Genomic DNA, 20034 nt, shown 5'->3' with positions numbered 1-20034 from the left:
AAAGTAATCGTCGACTGCTCGAAAAAATAATGAATAGATCAGTCAACAATGAAAATAATCATTAGTTGCATCCCTAGTTTTACGTGATCCATCTTGACATTAATCTAGGCACATCAGGTGCTGTTGTTCATCCGATCACTTAAAACAAAACTCGGGCAACCTTTGACTTGGTTTGACAAAGGGGAATGTTGGGGAAAAGAACCATCTGAAGCATCTGTTGAAATCAACTCTCCTGCTGTTCCCCCATTCTTTCAGTCTCCTGGAGACAATCATCCTGCACAGGGACTGTAAATGTGCTCCTGGCCCTGCCCCAGATAGAGAGGAGCTATTGTGCAACAGCAAATCTCTGTATTTACTCATATTTTTTTACAGAAATCTGAACGTTCTGAACATATTGCAGCGGAGACCGAAATGAGTCAGATTATCCTTTTAATCCTTCAGATGGAAGTATTTGATATTCCAGAGCTGTGTTTTGCTTAGAGTATCATTGCCTAAGCAGGCTGCAGCTTTAACTACTGCACTTTGATGAGGCCTCTTGACCCTCCGTCACACCCCTCTCTTCCGCAGGCACGTCCATAGTGCAAGTCACAGCCAGGGATGCAGATGATCCAACATATGGCAACAGTGCCCGGCTGGTGTATGCCATCACGGAGGGTCAGAGCCATTTCTCAGTGGATCCCCAGACAGGTTAGATTGTAATCCTGCATGTTTCACACATCTGCCTCCAAGCTGTTTACCATAATGTGCCTCTCAAGCCTCCCGTAACTCTTCAGAGTAAATCCCTGTGCTGCCTGTTCATGTGTTGAATATGTGCTCGCATATGTAAATTGCAGCCATGACATTTAATTTATTTCCACATGTTCTATTTGGATTCAAGTGACAACGCGAGTGTCCATGCCTCCGTCTCACTCCCAAGGCATCAAATAACAACACTATACTAGTGACTTTACTGTCCTAGGTTGACACAAAAGTCTACCTTCACCCGACACATTAGGCTCTCAATTGATGTTATACCTTCCGCAACACAATCTAAAAATGTGGGTAGAGTGTTGCGTAGAAGAAAGAGAGATGGTTGTTAGGGATGGTGATACCACTTTTTCTACATCTGATTACGATTCCGCAGCCTTGAGGATTGGTCGATACCCATCCAAGCCACTTGTCACTCAAGTTGTTAATAATGTTTAAGAATGTGTACCACAGACACCTTAAAACACCACACCAGTGAGGTTGTGCTCACTGCTTTAGCATTATTAAAACATAAGGCTTTTAGCGGCAACATGGCAAAAATATTTAAATGATTCTATGAAACATATTACACATACTAGGATAAACACTGAGTGACATACCAGCACAAAAACAAAAAGACATTACGGCACGTCACGCAAAGTGAAATTGAGAATATTTGGGATTGGAGATGTTCTTTAAAAATATATATATATCATTTTGGCCTGGATCGGACCCATTACTGATCCAGACCAATTCCTAGTTGGGGTTAGCCATGGGACTTATGAAGTCTCTTGTCATTTAATGCGCCTCAAACAACCATGCGTTTGAGTCAGGGTGACTTTTACACCACCAACAAAAGAGGAGTGCCACACAAGGTTCTACGTTATACCGTGTCGACTCCCCACACTCGACCTACTCCACCGTTCACCTTTGGAATATCACATGGGATAGAAACAATTTCACTCCATTGAAACATGGGACGCAAAGGTCGCTTGAAGATAGTCGTCATTTGATGCATTGTGAGTGAGAATTGTGAGTGGGTTCTACTTGCCATTTTTGCCATTTTTAAGATCAGCTGTGTCAGGTTCGCCATTTCCACTGTGCAGGTGTTTTAAGGACAGCGGTTCCTAACATGGACAGAGAAACTCAAGACGAATACCAGGTTGTACTTCAAGCCAAAGACATGGGAGGTCATTTAGGTGGATTATCAGGCACGACCACAGTCACCGTGCGGCTGAGTGACGTCAACGACAACCCGCCTCACTTTAGAAGAAGTAAGTCTTATCAGATCCGCACTAAACTGTTGACTGCCCCGTCCCAGCATGTGCATGAGTGAAGATTAAATGATGAAACATCCTGTAATGGCATTTATGACAGCAGTCTGTTTTTTTTTTTTGCCCCCTTCGGGTCCAAGTTGTCTTGAAAGGTTCAAGATAAGATACAAGCTTTAAATAACTTGACTTAAGCAGCCTGTCAGTTCACCATGCCCCTGTCATTTGATGCGCAGCTCCACTCGGACATTGATTTTAGCATCAGTGGCAATAGTCTTTTATAAAAAGAATGTCATTAACATTCATACAAACTCCCATTTTGTCCCTGAGACTCAAATGGACTGTCTTGTCGGGGAAGAGTGAAAGATCGTGTCCGTTTCCTCTTATCCTAGCTTTCTCCTGTTCCACATGATAAATATTTCATCCCAAAGTTCAGTCGTTTCTGCTTCAATAGACAGTAAAATCACTGCTGAGTGTATCTAACACTTTGGGACGTATACTGCTTTTCTTTATATACTATCTCTGTCATCGTTTTTTTTTTCTACTTCTCTCCTGACAGTTTCTGCTTTCTGCAATTCATCTTCATGCTTAAAGCCACCTCTGTAGGTCTTGATATATTGTGCTTCAACACAGAGCTTTATAGAAGCTATTTAATATTTCCAAATGCCAACACTGTGTTATTTATTCTCCACTAATCTGAGTCTATCTGCCTGCCTCACCGTAGCTCATTATTTTCTGTTTGACAATAATGCCACAGTTTAAGCAAACGGCTCATTTGGTATGCTCTTTGAATGTGGGGGAGGTGGGATTTCTAAATGTTGGATGATTTGAATGATTAACAATCAGAGAGGAAGCGTCACGCTCAGCAACTGAAAGCAGCATTTGCAGCTTAATGGTGTTCAGCACCACAGTGTGTAATGAATGCAATGAGCAGTCATGGATCTGATGGTGTGCCTTCATTTGTAATAAATTGAAAAGTTATTTCACAGCTCATATACTAATACGAAATTATTTTCAATAGAAATATGTTCTTGATAAACAACGGGCCGGCGTGTTTTTATTTGCCGTTTCTCATCTTGTGGTGGCTGTGCAACGCAAGGAGGCTCAGCCTTGTGCTCCACACCGATACCATCACAAATGACACCACTTTCCCAGCAGTCCATATGGAAACATAGATACCTGCTGCTCACTTGGAAAACCTGAGGTGTCTGCTACTGACCTTTGTGAAGGACTTTAATGGCAGAAAATGAATGTGAACCTGGACACAAAATCATCTACTGCCAATTTGAGCTTTGGAATCTCTGCCTGCACCAAGGTGGTCATGTTTTTTTGTCGGTGTTGGTTTATTTGTCACTTATAGATAAAAAGATTTGGATGGAATTTCCAGAAATGGGCCAAGGAACAAAATAGTTAATTTTCTATTTTGTTCTGAATTCTGTATAGTGAAAGCAAAATTCATAAAGTGTTTCATTCAATCCTACACACATATAAATATATATTTACTTCTATAAAATAACTCTACTGGTCTTCCAGTTGTTTGCATCATTTTTGTTGAGTTGTTTCCGCCGCCTTCCGGAACCATCACTTTTCCATGAGTTTGGACAATTGTGAATGAATACGTTAACTGCACAGAAGCAAACTGGGAAAGCAGTCATAGTGCAGATCTCCGAACAAGCAGCTCCTTTCTGCCAAGTTTGTTGTCCTACCTTTGAAAGGGTCACCGACATAAAGTCAACCAAGACATGATGAAAGAAAAATACTGTCTTTTTATTCTGTGTATACAAAAAACATCATTACACTTTAAATCCCATATACTATACTGCAGACGAGTGTGAAGCTCAGTAGTTGTAACTGGGTCCTACACAAGCACCATCTTGTGACGTTATTGGAGATTCCAACTCTGTAAACAAACACGGCTGAGTGCACCAAAGCAGATTAAGTCACCAGCTATATCTGCGAAGATTCGTGAGATTTGGCAGGAGAACAGGTTCATGTATACAAAGGACTTGTTTTTATTCCAACCATGTTGTTCTGGTAGTGATGACGTTATCATAGGTGGATGGAGGGTCTGACGCTCAGGAGATTGGACATCAGACATCGGTCTGCTCCCTTACAGAATGATCATATAAAAATAAAGATGTATATGAATTTGGTTTTATACTTTTAAAGAGGATCAACTGCACAAAATATATATTGTGTGTGAATAAGCAAAGGGATTCCCTTTCTCCCGGGAAAACTTTTGATAAGACTGCGTCTGTCTGTAGCTGTTTGTTTACATTTGAAAACACTCAGAACGTGTTTGAGGCGAATATTCAGGCTAAAAGGTTCTACCACAGCAGTGAAATGCTCGCTACAGTGTAATGGCGACGCACAGGGTTGCACTTGTCACTTGTTCTTGTAAGTTGGTTCACCCATTTGGGGAGAAGAGGTTTACATGCTCAGTGGCACAATTACCACAACCAGCTGCCACACAACTGTTCTTCTGTAATACTAAAGCTGAAGTGCTTTTTTAACATGCATCTTATGGATGCGTTGACAGGAGGTTACTCTTGTGACGTTTACTTGTTAATGCTGCTATTTTGTTGTCACACATTCCACTCCATTTTTACTTACCTCCAAACCAGCAGTTATGCTTTGTTCATTGTGTAAATGAACTTAGTCAAGTGTGCAGACCATCCATATACATATTGTAGTTGGTTGTCAACCTTGCAACGATCACCGGAACAGGTGAAGGTTTCCGTGGTCCGTATCTGTGAGCTTTGTGGAAACAGACTTTGTGAATGCAGAGCACGGACGGATGGCTCCGTCCGGATGTAAGTAACGTTGAGAATAAATGGGCCTTTAATGGTCCTTAAAACTATGTGAATTTCATTATATGCTGATGTTTTTTTCAAGTCATGTCAATTTGTCCTGGATGTGGCGCGGGATTCTCGGGCTCTTGACTGAGAGCTGTGCGGAATCCTGCAAAAGATTCTTAGACCCAGAGCACAAAATTGAATCATCCGTTCCCTGTCACACTATTTACATATTCTGAAAGTGAGATCTGTTCATAACTTTTTGACTTATTTTGGACGAGCAGACAAAGTTTGGCAAAAACGTAACCTTTTTGGCACCAGTGAAAATATTGCAGATACTGTTTATCATGCTTATACTGTGTGTTTAAATGGAAATATGGGAGAATAGTTCTTCTGTACCTTGACCATCAAGAGTTTTCTTATGCCTTCTTTCTAATGTCTCTTCCGTGTGCACTTTGGGTCTGAATTTTCCTGGAACACATTATGAAAGCGCCTGTTCATTTAGAGCAGTATTGGTAACCAGCTGTGAGTTTTTGTTTGTATTTAACTGAAAACCTGTGTGAGGTACAGTTGTTGTAGTATTTCTTTTAGGATTTTTTTCCCCCTGTTGAGTGAATTATCCTTTTGTTTTCTTTTTTTATGGTAGGGTAGTTATACGTGCAACTGTTTTCACAAGCAGTTGCGTCTAATTTAGATCACTTCTCAGTAATGACCATCTTAGTTTAGAACGAGTGTGTTGATTATGTCGCTGCCTGCAGGTGCGTGGTCATTCTCTGTATCTGAGCTGGCAGCTCCAGGCGTGGAAGTTGGCAGACTCACTGCCTCAGATCCAGATCTGGGTGAAAACGCACTGCTGGAGTTTGCTATCTTGGACCTGGAGGAGGCGGACACCTTCAACATAAGTGGACGAAACCAAGAGGCTGTTATCGTGCTGAACAAAGTGAGTGTTGGACATATCAGACCATGGAAGTGTTCAAACAGACTGAGACCCTAAAGGTTGCTGATGTGCAAGCTTGCATTGAAAAACTGCAGATTAAAAAATGGGCAAAATGTTTGCAAAAATATGTGTCTGATGTGCAAGGATCTTTAGAGTGTGGAATTTAAGTTAAGTTAAATAGAGTAGAAACCATGACTGTCTCAATTAATTTGGGTCAAGTAGGCCATTATGCATAGGTCCCATGGACGGACAAGATCAAAATAAGTTTTCATTTTACGTATGTCAAGTGAGAGATTTTGGTCCTTTTTTCAAGAGTGATTGCATCTTGAATATCTGGTTGTTACTCAACACTGCTGTAAGATACTGTCTTTAAATAGAAGAGACACAAAATGCCACTGGCTTTTCGACTTCATAATGCGCCAAGAACTGCCCCAAAAATTAAATTAAAAGATGTGGTGATGAATTTGAACAATCAATATTTGAAGCAACAAAGTTTCACATCTGCTCTTTAATTATTCACGTTTTTTTTGGCAATTAATAACCGCAATGTCCGGCAGTTTTTAAGATGGTATTCTTATGGTGAGCAGCCGTGTGGTCTCACTTCTCCTGCAAGCCACATCATGGGTTTGAGCGACCCCCATGTTGAAATTTTGGAGCAATCCTCCCAAACCGGCCTTGTAAATAAAGTCAGATCACAGTCCGTCTGACTTTATAACTCAATAACAATCTCTGCGTACCCTGCTGAGACATTTCTAATCACAGTGATCATTCTGTGAAGGATGGGGCCACAGTACAATTCTGTCTCATTGATGGCAAATAGGAGGTCACATTTGTCTTTCCTTTATAGGCAACAATGAAAGCCTTTTCCACTGACCTATTTAGGAAATGGATTAACAAAACATGAATTGAATATATCATATTTCTCCTTTTAATTTCACCCTCTCACTCGCTACTGTCGAAAACAAATAGGAATGTGTTTCAGTGGCTGCTGTGGCCATGTGTGGTGTTTGTATCAGAAGAAATCAGAACTTCTTTATTGCCAGGTGCAGCACAAGGATTTGCAGTGGTGTCTGGATTGTCTATAATTTCACTAATGAGAATTAATAATACATATTTATTACACCTTTGATTTCACACCATGTTGGTGTTAAGCCTGCCTTTGAGGTTTTTAAACTCCTCAGCAATTTAAGCGTCCTAGCGCTCGATACTTTTAAATTAATGAGCAGCTGTAACGGATTAAAGAGTGTGTTGTTCCTCCTTTAAATGAAGCAGCTCGGGTTCAATACATTCAGTCTGTATCCGTCTTTGTCCTTAGAAATCAAAGGTAATTAATGCATTGTCCTCTTGAAAGAGAGGTCAGGGAGCGCGAGCTAAGAATAAAGTTGAAGATGTACCTACTTATGCCACTGTGATAAAAGAGAATATTCCAGTGAAAGGAAAGAAATATGTTCAAAGAATAATGAAGTTCATGGAAGGAAACATTCTGCTGGTACTTGTTACGTATGTGTCGGCATGTATGAAGAGGCCTTCAAAAAAACAGCCTGAGGTGGTTTCCTTTTCTCTCAACAGCTGCTGGATTATGAGACCCGCAGTTCGTATACTTTTGCTGTGGAAGTAGCCAACCCCGTGGTGGACGCCCGCTTCATCAAAAATGGCCCCTTTAAGGACCAGGCGACAGTTCGGGTGATGGTCCTCAACGCAGACGAGCCGCCACGCTTCTCTCACGCTAGATATCATCTGGATGTGTCCGAGAACTGCCCCCCGGTCTGCTCCGTGGGCCTGGTTTCAGCTGTGGACCCGGACACCGGCCAAAGCAGCAATATCAGGTGTCTATTACGCCATCAATCTCTTATTCAATCACTTGTAGCCAATCATTCTTGCGATCTCTTTCCGCTCCCTGTCGTTTCTCAGGTACTCCATCGATCCTCAGTCAGACCCCGAGGCCTTGTTCCGCATTGCTTCCGACACAGGCTCTATCAGCACAGTGATGGAGCTGGACCGGGAGCAGGAGCAGTGGCATAATATCACTGTCATCGCCACACAGCGAGGTATGTCAGCGCCTCAGGCGGAATCAGCCATGGGCCTGGCACGCTCCATAATTTATCGACGAAGTGAACACTAAAACGAATAAGTGACAATTTCAAACATTAACAGTGATTTTCTTTCCTGTCAGATAATCCAAATCTGCTGTCAAGGGTCGTGGTTGCCATAGAGACTCTGGACCAGAATGACAATGCCCCAGAACTGGACAGGCAGTACACAACGTCTGTGTGTGACTCCACCGCCCCTGGTCAGGTCAGTTCCGCCGGACCTTTGCTTGAGGCCCAACGTGAGGTTCCTGTTTGTGTCGTCTCTCCTGAAACCTGAACTACTTTTGAAAACATGCCACATGTTTGATGTGACGAGTCATTCCCTGGAGCTTGCCTTGCTTGACTCATCTTTTACATTAAACATGCTCCGTTTGGTATAAAAGGCAGGCGGCTACTCCATTTAGTTACATTTAATCAATTTAAGGACTGTCGGAGTTTATGGCTGTGGCAGATGGATGATGTTAATCAAACACCTGCTGTGTTGATTCCGGTGCTTCCCATCCGTATAAACCATCAAAAATAATGCTACTTAAAGTGAAGTGTATCTTTTAGGACCTCTCGTTCAAACAGCATCTGGAATTTACCATGTACCCAACAGAACAAACGCCTGTGTGAAAGGAGAAAACAACAAAAAACATTTGTTTTTACAAGTATGCTTTCAGGCCACTATAAATCATGCTTGAACGTTTCATTTTTCTCCAGACTGTTTCATCACGAGAGAAGCAGGCGCTATTTCATTTGAACTTTTGATTTGGGTGCACTCCAGGTCATTCAGGTTCTGCGAGCCATTGACAAAGACCACATCGGACAGGACACGCCGGTCCACTTCAGCATCCCTCCAGACTCCAGCTCCGCTCTCAATCTCACCATAAGGGAAGGCGGTGGTAAGCCTGCTGTCGCTTTGTTTACCCAAATGATGACACCCACCCAAACTGGCTTGTTGTTGCTGTGCGCTGACCCCTTTTGATGTTAAGTATTTGGCTTACTACCAGGTGTGACAGCCAGCCTGGTGCTTGAGTCAACTTTGGAGCCCCGCCCGGGCTATTCGTCCTCCTTGCTCACCATGTACGTGCCAGTGGTGCTGCGAGATGGCGCCTCAGGTCTGACCAACACTGGCACGGTCACGGTAACCATTTGCCCCTGTCTGCGGGGGGGCATGAAGACCGAGGACAGAACGAGACAGCGGGACCGGCGATGGGAGCGACACATGGTGTGTCTCCCTGTGCAGGCTTCCTCACCGTCCCTCATCTTCAGCATGGTCACATTGCTGGCCATGCTGGCGTGCGTCACCACCTTACTGGGTATGTTTGTGTTGGTTCACATTAGCACTTGTGCCCTGGCAGGTATCACACCGTGTCTGTCCTCTGCCCTTCAGTGGTGTGTGCGCTGTCACTGTCATTGCGGCGTCAGAAACGAGACTCCCACTCGCCCTTCGAGGACGATGATGTCAGAGAGAACATCATATCCTATGATGACGAAGGGGGAGGGGAAGCCGACACGGCAGCCTTTGACATCACTGCGCTGAAGAACATGCACAGAATGCAGCACATGCAGAACCGAAACATGTAAGACCTGTCCTTTTGTGAGACAGGGCAGTTTGTCATTGCAATGGTCTTATTATCACAGGCTTGTACGACAGTGTGCAGCGCTGACATTTATCTTTTGGCGCAGATGGTACACGCAGCAGAGTATGCCAAGGGGCAGAACGTACAGCTGGAGTCGCAACCCGCGTCCCAGCCTGGACCCTCAGCAGCGGCCAGGTTCCGCTCCTCACTACGGACGCCTTGGCTACAGCTTCCAAACGCTGCCTGTTCTCAGAGATTATCCAGCAGGGCCCCTGGAGGCCGGTGTGCAGCTGACGCCAATGACCCCAGCTCTCAGTGGAGGTTACGCTGGCAGCTCCCTCATCATACCGAACCAGAGCACCTTTGAGCCTCTGATGCACGCAACCCACACCGTCGCGGGTATTTACGACGCACAGAACATGCAGATGAAGGGCAAAACTGCAGAGAGGAAAGAAGGTGGCGAAACAAATGTTGCAGAAACAGAACTGAGCCTGGCACAGACAAAGGTCAGTATTAGCATTCTAATATTTCAAATTTGGAAACAAAGTTTTATTCCTTTATTCCTGTGGAATCCATTTGGGATGTTAGAGAGGCAACAACGGAAGTGTCCTCTGTAACACAATTGATGGAATGTGTGTTACTATTAACTTCAAATTAAGCCTTCGTTGACAATGCTGTTGCATGTGCATCCAGGGTATTGAGTCACATTTCCCAAATCGGTTTGATTCATAATTCAAATTGGTTTACTTAGGGGTATTTCAGTCCATTCTTTCTAATGTTGCATCAACATGGATGAGATTCTCAGACAACCTTCACTCCATATAGGTGAAGAACTCAAACACAATATTAAGAACACTAACTTTTACATTCTGGCTCACATTAAATAACCAAGAATTTTGTGAATCAATATCAGGCCTCTATCAGGAAAATCAATGCAGATCATTTATTGTTTGTTTTGTTTTGTTTTCATTTTAAACCCAGTCCTAGTTAATATGATCTAGAAATACCAAGGGATGACAAGAGAACAGTGTTGGAAGACAAGTTTGGCGGGGTAGACAAGTGTTGTTTCATATACACTCAATTCAATGCAGCTTCAGCCAGCAGCAGTCAGAGGACCACCAGCTAGAAGTACCGATATACACTGTTCTTATTATCTGGCAGAATAATTAAAAGTAAATATGTAAAATAGCATTCAAAAGGGTTTTGGTTACTGTAAATTCATCATCTGAGTTTGGTTAGTCATTTTTGTCTGGCACCATCAGTGCGGAACACTGTCTGTTATGTGGGCATTAGTCCACAAAGGGGGGTAGTGGGAAAAGAATACGTGCAGATCATCTTAATTCAGGAAGGTTCAAAATACTGTAGCACATGTACTGAGAAGTAATAGAATCAGAAACACTCAAAAAATGAAAGCACACATACACAGAGCAGCATACACCATTGTGGTGACCCCCATCAGGTTGATGCGCAGTCGGCAGCTGTGGGCGTGGTCATCATCTGTGACAGACAAGTTTCAAACAACCTGAAACTAAAATAGTTTAATCTTTTTCAGCTGTATTGTTCCAGTGTAAATTGTTCCAACATTTTTGCCTTGTTTTTGTAACTTCTTACAATCTGTATTGTTTTGTAGATGAATCCGGAGGTGGCCTGTCATCCGACGGTTCTGACCTTCATTGACCCCCGTGATTTATCATGCCAGAGTCGTGCCAGTAGCCTATCGAACCCGAAAGAGTCGCACCCCGAGTCGTCGCAGACCCAGGCCAGCACTGGAGCCAGCAGCACGGAGGACGACATCGACGATACAGATTCTTCTATTATCTCCACATCAGAGCAAGTTTATTCAAACGGGATTCATACCAACTCCATTAACCCAGAACTTTACACCAAAGGAGACAATTACAGCATCGTGGGTTCACTCAATCCAAAGAGCAGCGCAATGAACGGAGCTGGCAGAAGTGGGCTGCGCTCAGTGGGCGCAGAACTGCTTAACACACTGCAGAGAAAGGATATAACTCCACAGCCTTTGCCGTTACCCGGGACCTTCAGAGGATTTGGGTACGGGCCAGAGGCCGCCAGAACACAAACCAGCAATCCTCAGCCTTTGAGAATGGAGGACATACTGAATATCCGGCTGGATCAGGTCACCTTCGATCAGTCCCAGCCACCCTACGACTCCCTCCAGACCTATGAGTTTGAGGGTCGCGATTCGAGGGCAGAGTCTTTGAGTTCGCTGGAGAGTGACGGGGATAAGGAGGAAGTGAAGGCAGTGGGAGGCATGGAGGAATTAAACCAGAAGTTTCAGCGGCTGGTGGAGATCATCAGGGAAAGGGAGTCAGAGAAACAGCAGGAGTCTGATCCAGCCCACAACACTGAGGCTTCACTGGAGGAGACTGCAAAACAAAGCGAAGTCAAAGAGAATGAACTGCACAGATGGGTTTTTTAGACTACAGTGAAGGAATAGCCAGAGAGAGGAGATGGCAGCTGACAGTGATCTTCAAGACACAGTCGGGGGCGAAACACAGCCCCTGACAGGATTGTTCTTCTGGCAGCCTGGTCAGGATCGTATGTGAAATCAGTGCACAGCGTACTTTTTTCAGTTCCGCTATAGAAAACACATATGGAAACTGTCACTTCAGACACTGTCTTGTCACTAATATTAATAATGCACACGTGCTTTCAACACTAGAGTTATGAAAAATGTAACCTTTTTTTAAATATTGATTTATAGTCCTGAAAGCGACGTTATTCCAAAACAGGCCTCGTTGGAAAATAGGTTTCATTAACTATTGAGCGCACCAGTCAAGAGTTAATATTGATACTTAAATAGTGGCACGTTTGGTCGCAGTCCTTTGAAATAGACCGCTTTGGAATTTCTTTCACTTTAAAAGGGTGATACGGGGAGATGGCCGGCAGCGCCTCTGGAGACTGTTTATGTGAGAGACTGCTCTGATCTGCTTATGATGCGAAGCCCCACTGAGTTCATAGAGACAGTGAAACCAAACTGCTCACGCGGACAACATACACTGAGATGTAATTAGATTGTTTCTCAAATATACTGTTGCCAAAGTATCGTGATCATGCAGACTATTCAAGGCTCAGCTAGAAAGGGATTTCGAAATAAAAGGAATTCACACTCACGATGACACATGTAGGCCTAGTTCATGCTTTCTTTGTGTTGACTCGAGGCTCTATGTTGGGTTTCTGTGCGGGTGAATAATTATCCTGATTACAAAGAGGACAGAGTCTGTCCGTCCATTTATCTGCACTGACTGGTGTGGGTCCACCAGCGTCCGCTCTGTCTTTATGTCTGAGGTGTAAACTTAGAGGTGAACAGGGAAAAAAATCAAAGCTCCAAAAAAAAAAAAAAAAAAGAAACATTTTGTTTGAAGCAGCTGCTGTTACTGTAACAGCTGAGCTTTAGAAGGTGAATGCGAAGGAGGATTAGGCAAACTGAAATTCATCGGCTTGATTTTCTCACACAGTTAAACACATTAACCTGGAGCCACGCCGTTTTCGGGAACAAAATATGCTCAGCAGTCGACAGCACTGGATTAGAGTGCATGCAAGGAGAACTGGAATTAAAGAGAAGCTGTGGTACATGATAGTAGTTTGTTGTTGGTGTTCTTAATGTGTCATAATCTCTCGACAAACCACTGGTTTCCTAAAAGGGATTGTTTTCATGCAGGTCTTGTTTTCAGACAGTGGGTCTCTTAAACAAGTCAAAAAAGTTGTACCTCATTCAAGCCATACATTCCGCTGTGATGTCAGGCTGCCCTGCTTCCTGAGAGTGCTCTCTCAGCATGTGACGTGAAAACAGTTCATTTACATGTCTGTCTGGGATTGAGCTAACAAGGTTTTGACTGCCAGGCAGTGTCACTGCATCACGCCACACTCACAGCTCAGTTGAATCTGAAATAACACATCTCACAAATGGACAGACACGTGACTCATGGTTGATTTGCACAGGTCCAAAAACGGGTGTGACCCCATTGTACTTCATGCACTTGATGGGTCGGCCTAACCCGGTAATGTGGCTATAGAGTTAGTGAGGCCTGACGTAAAACAATTTGTTTCTGTAAGAAATATTTCCTGCTCTCGAAATGCTGTCAAACTTACAAGTAACTTACCAGAGCGTGATCAAATTGTATGTGGTATTTTGGTTGGCAGTAGAAAGCATATCAATAACATGATGCACTGCAACAATTGAAGAAATAATAAAAGCCAGTGTTTTTAATTCCACTTTAATTAAACATGATCTGCAAAGCCAAGCAACAATAATCTGTTTTTGTACTCCATCTCGTGTTTGTTTCTTTGTGTTGAGTTTGACACCTCCCTGTCACAGTGATCATTAATATTGACATTGACAAGACAGTCTGGTGATGGCTGTGTCAGTGTTGTAGTCGAGAGACTGTCTAACACGATGCCACGTGGAGACCAAGACAATAGCATGCAGAGACTAAGACCAAGACTTAAGCGACCTAAGATTGTGTGGAGCCCTACACCAATGAGAGGACAGACACCAAGCAGAATACAAAATACAGAAGTCTATTAAAGTTAGACACACACATAAGAAATGGCATGCTATCATGGGGACAAACTAGTAGTTTGGTCTCGCCCTTCATTGGTGTCAGACCCTCAAAGTCTTGGTCTAGGTCTCCGTATGCTTTAGTCTCGACTCAAGTGTGGAGGTCTGGACTGCAGCACGAGACTGAGTGATTTGATGCTAAACACAAGGTGTAGGATGGTGCATTAATGAAGGGAACTTTTGAGTAAAAGAAAACTTTTGGGTGTTTGTCTGCATCTTGCACTCTGCCAGCATTCATTACATGGGCCGACTCGCAACAGTAAACATGTTAGCCTATAATTACAATCAGCAGCATCGAGCTATTCTTATTCTTGAGCTGAAGTCGTTGATGTTATGATGCCGATTTTTACTGCTCTAAGATGGAATTCACATCTGCAAGCTAAGATCTCTGAAAGGCAACTGAGAGGTTGCTCTACCTGGATGTCCTCCAGTCAGATATGTCTGTGCTAGTACTGGGCTGAATGGACTGAAATGAAATAGATCCTTAGCCACTGAATTAAAAGTTAAGTGCATCCTTGACAAGAAGCTGGAGCAGGTGCAGATCAGCGCATTCGAACCTTGAGCGCAGGAAGCATCTATTTTGTTTCCCAAACAGCTGCATGCATAGAATCTCCCTCCTTATCACGCCCACACAAAATTATTTATAATTCGCTATTGTCGCTGCTGTTGCTCATCCAGAACTATCTTCGACGTTTCATTTATTCCTCCTTTTTCGGAGGCGAAATTAGGAAAGAGCTCAACGTGGTGGCATTGTTCTTGAGCCGAGCTGTGGGGAAGCAGCAAAATAATGATTTACGCTGAAATGTTGGGCTGCCTTTCAGGCACTTCTGCTTTCCCACAATGGCTGCGTTTCAAGAGCTATTTCAGACGGTATGTTCAGACGTGAGGAGGCTTTCTTAAAAAATATTGATGGAATAATCAGTTTGTTGATCTGCTGCCGTCTTTCTCTGTTGTGTTAATCAGCAGGAACAGCCAAATGATTATGTGAGGACGAGTAAAGGTGTAAAGAAGGACGGTGAGAAATGTAGGAGAGAAGAGAAAGTACAAAATGAGACATCAAAGTAGACATCACCACGGTGTTCTCTGCACGTCGTGTCCATGATGAAAATGGGTTTGGTAGAGGAGGGGCACACATATTCTTAATAAAGGTAGGATGATGACGTTGGATGAAAAGTCAAATACTGAAATTATGGATTCAAATTATATGCTAGAAATTCATGTTGACTTGCATGAACTGCCAGGTTGAATCTTCTGACTTACTGTGAGGTCGCGGAGTCGGGGATGATGCCATGGTGCCACCTATAGTCCAGATCGCTAACTACATCAAAGCGACAGAAGAAATTCATTTCACATTTTCAACAGAGAATTTGGTTGTAGCACAAATAAGGAGCAGTTTTATCACACAACAAAGACGTTATGATCAAAGCTTCAGGACAACAAACATGCTGATTTCGTGGACACACCAGAGATAACGGGAATTACAGATTCAGATTTGCATCGAGTGTTTAATCCACATTGTTGTTATAATCATCCATTTCTCACCATAGCAATAAAGATATCATTTCTAAAGGTTTGACCACAGATGGCGGCAAAGTCTACAGTTAAGTTCACAACCAGAGTTTGAGACGCAAGTCTGTTCATTTTACAGAAACACATTCTGTTGTTACAGTGTTGATGGTGCTTTAAATGTCTTGCTGCTTGTAGTGTCAGGATGCATTGAGCATTTTACCTTTATCGATGACAGTCATTTTTAAAAAGGGTGCAGTGCTCTGTGGAAGTGTGCCAGTTAGCAAACATGAAAGAGTCCATCTACGACAAATGGAAGTCTGCGGATGTGCTTTGAGTTTCTGTTTACTGTCCACAAATCTGCATTACTCTGCTGCCAAATGATATTTGGTGTCTTACAAACCCTGCAGCTGCAAGGAGGTGCTTGTATTGAACATCCTCAGAAAAAAAAACACTGCTCAACAGAACATGGAAGGCAGTCATGATGGGTCAAATGGGTCAGGTCTAGTGTAAAGACGATCTACTGTGGGACACGCTGCGAGGGACAACCAGCCACACTGACCATCTATTCAACAACTTCAGCTGTTTAAGTGGAGTCTATATACGAGAAAGGAAATGCAGAGGAGTATGAAGACGCCGACTTCCACCCCGGATTATAAATGTGTCCTAAGCTCAGCGCATATGTTGACGCCTGATTGCTTGAACACAATTATACGATTGTCGCCTCGTGCGGCTCTTGAGTCACGACTTGTGTGGAAGAGGTCTCACAATAATGTCTATAATTGTGTCCAGAAACATCCCTCGTGGCAGTAATGAGCCTGACCGCTGTTTAATTAAACACAAAGAATAGTAATTTTTTTTTCTTTAAATCCCAGCAGCTGCTCGAACGTCGCTGGCTTTAATGGGGGGTTTTCACTGTCACAGTTTTCCAAGATGAAAGCAGCAGCATCTCCTCGCCTGCCTCCTGTGACAGCACGCTGCTGTCACTTGAATTATGTAAAACATCAGATTGTCTCAAATCATTTCTGTGTTGGTTGAATGCAGGTTAGATACAATAAACAAGCAGAAATGATGGAGAGGTTGGCATTCACAGGATTAAATATAAATGATGCCAAGGTCTTCTACGTCCCGTGGAATATTGTTTTAGCAGAAAATACCTCGATCATTATGTATGATCATGAAGGAGGGAGTTCACCAGAATATACAGTACATACAAGAGTTGAAAGGCAAAAGAAAAGGAGGAACAATTGAAGCGGAGTAGAAGCAGAAACATCACATGTGTGTGTTTCCTTCTTCATCTAAGAATGACACGTTGTAAACACCATTGTTCCCGTTTTCCATTCTTCTTTGTCTGGTTTCTCCAGGATATTCTTCAATGCTGGGTTTCTCTGTCTTCTTCCTGCAGGAACAGGAACAAACATTTGATAATCGTAGTTAGTTAACATCAGAATCATCATCATCATCATGATGAATTTGTCCTCAGACAAATCAGAATCAGACGTGTCTGGTGCTGAAATGTGTTATGAGGAAAATAATGTTTGATTTTCTGTAATGTCATGCCAAAAAACAATGAATGTGGTTACATGGTTTATTTATTTATTTATTTTAATAAACAAGAGTGCTTCAGTGAGTAGTTCACTGTTTGGGGAGAGAAATTTCATCTTCATTTCGGAGCTTCTGGAGGCAACAGTCTGTGTTACTGAGCACAATTTAGTGTAACTGTGGTATTGAGAAGGAGACATCCTCAAGTGCTTCATTCTTATAGTGACACAAAACTGGATTCATACAACTACCAGCACAGACTGAGGGTGTCTGTGTGTGTTGACATGTGTTGTGTCACAGTGACAAATGTTACTGTGAGGATAGATGATTGCCACTGAACACAATCACGCCTCTACAGCAGTATTGGTATTTAGCAGTGGCCTGCTGAGCGATGTACAAGGGTCATCCCAACGCTCACCAGAATATTGCATCTTGTTTAAATGGCAAACTTTTATATGACCCTTTTCACGATAATTGTGCACTATTGAAGATAATCTGTCGCCAGAAGAGTTCAGGGGTGTCATAAAGGATTTGTCTGAAAAGTGTGACAAGGTAGAGATGCCTTTGTACTTGTGGTTATTGATGTTGAGTTGTGAGTAGGATCTGTGTGGTTATTTTGTAAAACTATCATCTAGCTGGAAGTAATTCTGAAACTATGAAAGTCATTTCAATAGTCCCCACCAGCCATTACATGGACTTCATTGTGCAAGGGATGTGTTCCATACAAAAAGCTTCTGCGGCGTTGCCTACTCCAGTGTTTTTCATCCGGTGTACTGAGACACACTTGCACACAAGTGTGCCGTGAGAGACTGTCAGGTGTGCCGGGGGAAATGGTCCACCCAATTTGGCCAGAGATAGAGGTGGGCAATATGATGATAACATGGATTCGGTCACATTCTTTCTATACGCTTTTATATTTATATATGATGTAAATTATGATATATTTTGCCATATTGCCCACCCGAGAGACATTTGCGGACAAATAAATTTTCTGCAATTTGTTTCTGAAAGTCGCATGCCATAATAGCTGAGTGTCAGTTGCTACCATTTTTCACAAATTAAAAGGGATTTTCTACAGTACTAAGCACAAGTGCCTTTGGCTGAGGTTCCTTTGGTATTGTGCCTCTCGATTTTTTTCAATGAAAAAAGTGTACTTTGGGTTAAATAAGGTTGAAAAACACTGGCATACTCAACAGTTCCCAAAAATACGAATCAATCTCACCGTGTCTTCTGAATGTGCGAGCCCACCAGCAACACAACGATTCCAACCACAACGAGTCCCATGACCACCCCAAAAACTATGAGCCATGGAGGGGTGTCGTGGGTGACTGGTGGTGCAAGAGTGGGCGAGATGCCAATGAACTCCAGAGTATAATCATCCAGCAGGAAAGCGCTGTTGATGCGCTGTCTGGATTTTCTGAAATGCAAAGCGTGAGATTAGCAGAGAGATCATCTCACATCTCTCTTGTGTGTGTGGGACGTTTGTATGGAATCATTATATTATAGTACTCATTATATTTATCATTTCATTGCAACTGACTCACAATTTCAAGTTCACTGACTGGGCATTCTTCACACTTTTTGTGAAAAAAATTCTTAAGCTATAATATTGAGGTAAAAAATTGTCATTGCTGGGCTTCCTCTGATATGGACCAACTTCCAGTCTGTTCTAGAATCCAATTTAAGTGCATTTTCACATGCACCAAAACGTGGTCACAGACCACAAATTTGTGTCTGATACTTGAACTTAAAGTGAACAAAAAGCCAACGCTCGATCAAACTGTTTGACCATTCTGTTGTTGGCCCCTTCTTTTGGCGTGGCCAGGTGCACCCCTCGAAGGTCACCTGATCACCATTAATTCTTAAGCCAGTGAACTAGCCTCCTGTGCTGGGCCTGACACGCGACTTGAGTCTGGCAGGAGAGAAGGTCCTTAAAAAATGTACATCTGTGAGCATGTTATGTGGTCACCTGAGCGCGGTCTCCAAGTGGGATTTTTGGACCAGTTGGGTAGTGTCGTCCGGTGATGTCACCACAAACCAGAAGGAGACTCTGGGTGTCTCATCACAGATGACCACGTTGGACTCTCTGGTGCAATTGGAGCGCAAGCCGAGAGACATAAAGTGAGTTACGCTCCATAAACGTTTTATTCCCTGCTTTAAAAAACGTCAAAGGTCACTCACTGGAAGAGCCGTTCAGGAAAGTGTTTCCTCATGGCAAATGCGATCGTCGAGCGGAAGAAGTACCTCTCATGCTGGTTCCAGGTGTACTGTAACAAGAGAGACAGGTCATGTGTCCACAGGAGCCATTTAAGGTGACTGGTCACTAGATGGACCTTGTCCTCATAGTGAGCCATCATCTGAGACAAATGAGACAAAAGTGCATTATCTCCAGCGCCAAGCCAAACAACCGTAATGGAACATTTCATAAATACACACAGCGTCGTCTCCCAGAGCTGTTTTGATGCTGAGTCGGACTTTGTATGCATTTGAAGCGCCTGCAAAGATGAAAATGTTGGAGTTAATTCACATCTTGCGTTAACAAGTTTTGCCGACACAGCAGTTCAAGTGATTTCTGCTGACTTCAGTCCAAATATTGAAAAGAACACAGAAGCCTCTCGTGTCAGCTTGATCTCTTACTTCTTCAGATAACTGCTAAAAAGACTAGAAAGCAAGTTTGGGATTACAGTTGGCGCCCCCTCGACCGTCGGAAACGCTTCTCTCACTGTGATCGCCGAACAGTGTCTCTCTCATGATAATATCACTCACCTGGTTCACAGAGAGGGTCTGCCAAAGCAGTCCACAAAAATAACAAGAAGCCGAGCTTTTCCAACATCCTCCTGAGACGAGAAGAAGCCAAGCCAATGAGTGCGACTGGAGTGATCAGAGGACTGAAGATCTCAGCATAAAAAAAGGCCCTGTTGAGAGGAACGTGGGATTAATGGTTAAACTGGGACACACCTGCTCCGACTCTCGTTTGATTTGAAGAAGATGGCTTCGGTCACACTGACCAGAGCGAA

The 20034-nt window shown here is 43.2% G+C and overlaps 2 protein-coding genes across 2 annotated transcripts in view; one reads left to right on the top strand and one right to left on the bottom strand.

Moving 5' to 3' along the window:
- The window catches only part of LOC128769980 (cadherin-24), a 27548-nt gene extending 10344 nt beyond the window's left edge, over positions 1–17204 (top strand). Inside the window, exons 4-14 of the mRNA XM_053884171.1 lie at positions 568–687; positions 1833–2000; positions 5551–5732; positions 7299–7555; positions 7641–7777; positions 7903–8024; positions 8586–8703; positions 8812–9120; positions 9195–9384; positions 9491–9890; positions 11015–17204. Of these exons, the coding sequence (XP_053740146.1) occupies positions 568–687; positions 1833–2000; positions 5551–5732; positions 7299–7555; positions 7641–7777; positions 7903–8024; positions 8586–8703; positions 8812–9120; positions 9195–9384; positions 9491–9890; positions 11015–11827 (2816 nt within the window). The 3' untranslated portion in view covers positions 11828–17204. The remainder of the gene's footprint in view (positions 1–567; positions 688–1832; positions 2001–5550; positions 5733–7298; positions 7556–7640; positions 7778–7902; positions 8025–8585; positions 8704–8811; positions 9121–9194; positions 9385–9490; positions 9891–11014) is intronic.
- On the bottom strand, positions 15438–20034 carry cltrn (collectrin, amino acid transport regulator). The gene is made up of 6 exons (XM_053884181.1): positions 19784–20034; positions 19454–19512; positions 19199–19284; positions 18987–19103; positions 18240–18434; positions 15438–16874 (listed from the first exon to the last, which is right to left on the bottom strand). The coding sequence occupies exons 1-6, from the start codon at positions 19848–19850 to the stop codon at positions 16748–16750; spliced, it is 651 nt and encodes a 216-aa protein (XP_053740156.1). The 5' UTR covers positions 19851–20034; the 3' UTR covers positions 15438–16747.

Source organism: Synchiropus splendidus, chromosome 1 (genome assembly GCF_027744825.2).
Source record: "Synchiropus splendidus isolate RoL2022-P1 chromosome 1, RoL_Sspl_1.0, whole genome shotgun sequence".
Classification (NCBI taxonomy): Eukaryota; Metazoa; Chordata; class Actinopteri; order Syngnathiformes; family Callionymidae; genus Synchiropus; species Synchiropus splendidus.
The sequence above is the reverse complement of the archived record's forward strand: the minus strand, read 5'-3'. Positions and strand labels throughout refer to the sequence as shown.